At 40.6% G+C, this 6,428-nt stretch overlaps 1 protein-coding gene across 1 annotated transcript in view; it reads left to right on the top strand.

The window, feature by feature from the left end:
* The window catches only part of Hps5 (HPS5, biogenesis of lysosomal organelles complex 2 subunit 2), a 41,660-nt gene that overhangs the window by 3,897 nt on the left and 31,335 nt on the right, over positions 1–6,428 (top strand). The window contains exons 2-6 of the mRNA XM_005357834.3: positions 251–399; positions 2,454–2,564; positions 2,690–2,754; positions 3,417–3,609; positions 5,187–5,320. Of these exons, the coding sequence (XP_005357891.1) occupies positions 292–399; positions 2,454–2,564; positions 2,690–2,754; positions 3,417–3,609; positions 5,187–5,320 (611 nt within the window). The 5' untranslated portion in view covers positions 251–291. The remainder of the gene's footprint in view (positions 1–250; positions 400–2,453; positions 2,565–2,689; positions 2,755–3,416; positions 3,610–5,186; positions 5,321–6,428) is intronic.

Below are 6,428 nucleotides of genomic sequence, written 5' to 3'. Positions count from 1 at the left end.
ATCTAGGTATGCCCCTCACAGTGTGAATAACCTTTGCATATAATCTAGGTATGCCCCTCACAGTGTGAATAACCTTTGCATATAATCTAGGTATGTCCCTCACAGTGTGAATGAACCTTTGCATGTAATTGATATTTAGGTCTGCCCCCCAACGCCGAATTTCTAGAGATGGTTGCTTCTTTCTTTGTTGAATGTTAATATATGTTGAATGAGTGATAATTTTAAATTATATTTTGCAATTTTGTTTTAGTGGGAAGTCCTCTGCAGAACAACCTTCATCTTTCTGGCTAAATGACTTTTGTGCCAGTGATACCAGAAGCCTACAGCCATGTTCTTGCAGAATTTGAGTCCTTGGACCCGTTACTCACAGCTTTGCGGCTGGATTCTAGTCGTCTAAAGGTGAACTTCTGCCTTGAGACAGAGCCTTATGTAGCCCATTACTTTCATTTTATATCCAAAACTGTGTTTGTGTGCTCTGCCGTTCTTGCTCCTACCTGTGTTCTTGCCCCTCTTGTTTGTGGACTCTTGGGGCTTTTGCCTGTTTTACCTTACATGGAAGTAGCTCTTTCTTTATTTTTTGAACTATCAATTGATTCTTTCTCAGTTCTGGAATACACTACTGTTGCCTCATTTTTCTTCTTCTTGGTACTCTTGCTGTCTTCTCTTAGGAAGTAATGTACTTTATTGGCATTAAAATAGTATAAATGAGCATACCCTATTTTGAACAACGTGAATTACTGCACTTACTTCAAGAGGAGAACTTTGATACAGCCATGTGTAGGAAATAAGGCAAAAGCCAGTTAGCTCCTTGGAAAGTACATGGTTCCCTGAAACCTCAGATTCTTGATGAAACACAGGAAAGTCACAGTGAAGAATAAAATCTTAATCACAAATGATTTTATTCTTAAATTTTTGCTGTCACCTTAAATCACCCACCCTTCTCCCTGTCCCTCCCTTTCCTTCCCCTTCCCTCTTCTCTTCTCTCTCTCTCTCTGTCTCTGTCTCTCTCTCTGTCTCTTTCTCAACAGAGTCTCACTCTATTGCCCAAATTTGTTGGAGCTCACTGTGCAGCTCAGGATAGTCCCATATTCATGGTGAAATGCCTGCCTGAGCTTCCTCAGTGCTGGGATTGCAGACATAAGCCTGATGTCCCAGTGCAGATTTGGGTCCTCTGAAAAAAGGGAGAAGAGGAACCAACAGCCAGGCCAGTGCAGTCCACAGTGGTGAAGGTCACCATCAGCAGTGTTCTCAGCTGCAAGTTACAGCACACTGTACTGTTGGACACAGTCCAAGAGTGGAATTGTGGGAGAATTTGGAGTGTTTGAGAACACGCCAAGAAACAAGACAATTCCTTCAAAACACAGAATTGTTCTTAGAATATGCTTCTGTGCTCCTCCCAGGTGTAGCAGATAGGAGTGAGTTTCTGTCAGCTGCTGTTGTTATGTGCCTCTATGAAAACATGTTTTTGCATGTGTGGCTTGTTCTTGTGATTGAACACATTACTCATGTTTTTCCATTCCTCTTCTCCCATCATATCTATTGGCTTAATTACAGTAGCAGTAGTGATATAATATCCTGCCTGGCCTTACTCATCTTGTCTATACTAGTAACTCCAGCAAGAATGAGGGGCCAAGAACAAAGGTTTGGACATTTTCTTAACTCTTCTTTTCATTAGAGAAGACAAAGCTTCCCAAGAAGTTTCTAGCAAGCTGAGTCCACTGGCTGGGACTGAATACCTTGGCCACCATGGCAGCAAAGGAACCTACAAAAGTGAATACTTGGGTTTGTCAACTTCTATGTTGGAAAGAAAGTTGAAGAGGATTAAGAATGGTTTTTAGTCAACTTATTAACACATTTTGACACAAGAATTGTGTACAGCATGACCACAACTTGCTCTGGTGGCTCAGTCAAAAATGATTTTGAAGAGACATGGCGATATGGGACCTACATCTGAGGCCTCCCAGTTTCATTTGCTATAAAGGCTGTGGGTGTATGTGATGGTTCTGCAGATAGAAATGATTTAAGTGAGAAAATTACTGAAGTAGCTGTTTTGTTCCTGGTCAGCACTGGAATGGCCTGACCAAATTATACAAAATATGAACCATTTAATAATTGGCTTGTAACAAAGAAAAATTACTCATTAATATAAGTCAGCCTATTCAGCTTTTTGAGATTCAACTAAAAGTTTAAAAGCAAAATGTTCTTTGTTTGGTATATTTCAGCATTCTAGATTTAGAAATGAGCGCTGTTCATTGTGTCCTTCTGGGCAGGGAAAGATGGAAGGGATGCAGTGAGCACGGACTGCAGCACTCAATTCCAGGGTTATTTTTAACAGTTCTGGGAATGCAGCTTATGTTTTGTCAGTTCCAGACAAGAGCCCTGCAACCAAGCTGCATCCCAGTGCATAGTGGTAATGGCACAATCATCTCACTCTTGTCTCTTCATGCTTTCAGTGCACCAGCATAGCAGTGTCTCGGAAATGGTTGGCATTAGGCAGCACAGGAGGAGGACTCAATCTTATTCAGAAAGACGGCTGGAAGCAAAGGCTGTTCCTCTCTCACCGGGTAAGAACGAGGACATTCACACGTTGGTTTGAGTATGCTTTCTTGAATGTGAACTTTTCCAATGTAATTAATCATTTAGAGTAAAAGAAGAATGGAGACAAACTGTTCTCTGTCTGATGCCCTAGGAAGGTGCGATCACTCAGATTGCCTGCTGTTCTCATGACGATGACTATGTTGCTGTAGCTACCAGGTAAGATACTCTTTGAATGATGGTCTTTTCTAAGTGCATGTTAAGCTGACAAATGTGCTTGTTGTTAGGGTGACCAATCATCTCACGTCACCTAGCACTGTACTGGTTTAGAATGGAAATTCGTATTCTGGGGAATCATATCTGCTCAGTGCCCAAGCCATCTGGGAGGGGTATTTGGTCACCTTAGTGTTTGTGAAAAATGCTGATTTGAGACAACCACATCTAAAATGGGAAGAGCCGCCTCTCCTTGAGGAGCCCCTGCTCACACCTGGGTATGTCTTACTTTTCTCTCAGAACCTCCTGCTTTGTCTGATTTTCATGTAGAAGCCTATATTAAAATATTTTAAGAGTATCTCTAATCTTGTATACACACACACACACACACAGAGAGACACACATACACACAAAGACAGACAGACAAGTGGAGAGAGAGAGAATGGAAATGGATAATTTACAACTTTAAGTTCTTCTAAATTATTGATTTGATGGCCAAAACAAAGAAGTGAATGCTTTGATTTCCACTTTTTTCCCCTGCAAGTGTAAACAAGAGTTTACACTGTATTTAATATGGTAAATGTTATGGTGCAATTCAGTTGTATCTTTTTTGTCATTGCTGTAACTTTTTTTTGTGGTGATTTGATTTGCCTATAACTTATTTGCAGTCAAGGTCTCGTAGTTGTTTGGGAATTAAACCAAGAACGTCGTGGGAAACCAGAGCGAATTCATGTATCCTCAGAACACAAAGGCCGAAAAGTTACTGCCCTCTGTTGGGACACAGCTGTTCTGAGAGTCTTTGTAGGTGACCATGCGGGCAAAGTATCTGCCATCAAACTCAACACTTTGAAACAAGCAAAGGTGAGGAAACCTTCCAGCTCCTTGCTTCTGTGCTGTGGTGTCAGGTGTTAGTTTGTGGAGCTTTGAATGGAAGGATACAATTTTATTTGCCGTATTTCCTAAGCCTTGGAGAGTTATCTTTTACTGACTTGTTTTAGTGTAGAGTGCTGGCAGAAGAAATATAGCTTCTGTTGTTTAACTGGACATACCAGAATCTTCTGGCTTGTCCATCATGACCCATCAAAGTTATTATTTGATTCCTGATACATGTTTGATTCAAAATACAATTGAGCTGGACAGTGTGGCACATGCTTTTAATCCCAGCACTTTGGGAGGCAGAGGCAGGAGGATTTCTGAGTTTGAGACCAGCTTGTTGAGTTCTAGGATACCCAGGGCCACACAGGAATCCCATCTTAAAAAACCAAAAGGAAAAATGCAGTTGAAACCCTACATATAGCTAAGACTTTATTTGCTTTTTATTCAAAAGGAGAAATACTGTCATTAGGAGAAAAATTGTCTCATATATTTCAAAACTAATATTTTTTTCGTTCCAAGTTACAAGTAGATAATAATGAACTGAACATTGAGAAATTTCTGTAGTTAGCTATCAAATTATTTCACAATTTTTTTAATATTTATTTATTTATTGTGTATACAATATTCTGTCTGTGTGCATGTCTGCAGGCCAGAAGAGGGCACCAGACCTCTTTTTAAAGATGGTTGTGAGCCACCATGTGGTTGCCGGGAATTGAGCTCAGGACCTTTGGAAGAGCAGGCAATGCTTTTAACCTCTGAGCCATCTCTCCAGCCCTATTTCAAAAATTTTTATTTAATTATTTTGTTCTTTTGAGACAGGATTTCTCATGTAGCCTTGGCTGTCCTAGAACTGAATAGGTAGATCAGACTGGCCCTGAACTTACAGAGATCCTCTAGCCTCTGCCTTCCAAGTACTGGGGTCAAAGGTGTGTACCACCTCCTTCAACCTCACAAATTTTAAGTGAGGGAAACTTTAATGTCCTTGTAGACAAATTAAATTCTGGTTTATTTTATTTATATTATTTTACATGCATGAGTATTTTACTCAAATGTGTTCCTATGTCTTGTACATTCTGGGATTGGAGTTATGAACTGTTGTAAAGAACTATGTGGGTTCTGGGAATTGAACCCTAGACCTCCACAAGAATAAGTACTTTTAACTGCCGTTCATTCATTCATTCATTCATTCATTCATTCATTCATTAAGACAGGGTCTCTCTACATAACCTGACTGTCCTAGACCTCATTTGTGCACCAGGCTGGCCTCAAACTCACAGAAATCCGTCTGCCTCTGCCTCCCAAATGCTGAATTAAAGGTATAAGTCACCCTGCACGGCTTTATTTTTAAATGTTTTGAACTTTTTCTTTTCTAATTTATCAAGATAGGGTCTTCCTTCATAGCATGGGCTGGCCTTGCTCTCATAGGAGTCCTTCTGTCTTGATTACCTGGGTATTAAGACTATAAGTGTGTGCCACCACTCCTGGTGTGTTTTAACAGGGCAGACAGAGAGATTGTGTGCACCATTGTGAATGTATTTCCTTCTCACACCCACCCCTTTTAGGCAGCTGCTGCCTTTGTGATGTTTCCTGTTCAGACAATAATAACAGTCGACTCCTGTGTTGTCCAGTTAGATTATCTGGATGGAAGATTACTTGTGTCTTCACTGACTCGATCCTTCTTGTGTGACACTGAGAGGTATACTAACCGGCTACAACATCAGCTGTCTAGAATTTCAGAATTTTCGGGTCAAGTACTGCTAATGATGGAGCCAGAACCCTTTCAGTAAATTTGTAGTTGTTATAAGGAACCAGTTAAATGAAAGCTGACATTAGGAAATGGGAGAAAGAGAAGACACAGACAGGTGACTAAGACAGGCAATCAGTGAGCCCTACCCTGTGACATCACCTAAGTGCCGTGAGAACGCCAAGCACTTGCTTCAGTGTGTGGAGTAAGACTGCCCTGATTTTCTCTATTGCACTTTTTAAAATTTGTTGTGTAGTTAATGATATTTTACTAATGGGCAACATTGGGTAAGGAATTACTATAGGCTTTGTGGAGCTGACAAAATCCCACTAAAGTCTCAAGTGGAAACACAGGTAACAGTGAATGACAAGGGATGTTTTAGAGGTGAAATATCAGAGCAGATTAGGAAACAGCTTAGATGAGCATTACCTATCACTGCCCAAGTTCCTTAGCTATTTCCCATGCTCAGAAGCATTCAGTGGCCATTCTTTGCATGCGGGCCCTGGCTGGTTTGCTGACACCCTGTTCCTTAGGATCATTCCTTCTTTACTAATTTGCTATACATCCATCTCAGTGAGCTCAGTAGCCAAGCTGTTGGCCAACTACAGTTACTGAAATCTTTTGAACTGTGACCAACCGTCTCTCACAAACACACAGGCACCACATGAGCAGACAGGTACACACAGAAGTACGCACAGAGACACACAAATAAAATTTGAAATTAAAGTAACCACTCAGTAAAGTAATAGAACAAGAAATGAAAAACTGCCAGTCAGAAAAACCCTTCCTGGAGTTAAAGAAATAGAAGGAAACTGAGTTTAGTCTTACATGCCTTTAATCCTGTCACTCAAAGAGACAGAGGCAATGGAATTCTGAATTGGAGGCAGGTCTTAGCTAGGTAGTGATTTTCAGGGCTGTGTAGAGAGACCCCCGTCTCAACTAAATTAATGAATAGAAAAGAATTGTTTTTATTTTATTTTTTATTTTTTTGGTTTTTCGAGACAGGGTTTCTCTGTGGCTTTGGAGCCTGTCCTGGAACTAGCTCTGTAGACCAGGCTGG

This window comes from Microtus ochrogaster, chromosome 22 (genome assembly GCF_000317375.1).
Source record: "Microtus ochrogaster isolate Prairie Vole_2 chromosome 22, MicOch1.0, whole genome shotgun sequence".
NCBI classification, from domain to species: Eukaryota; Metazoa; Chordata; class Mammalia; order Rodentia; family Cricetidae; genus Microtus; species Microtus ochrogaster.
The sequence above is the reverse complement of the archived record's forward strand: the minus strand, read 5'-3'. Positions and strand labels throughout refer to the sequence as shown.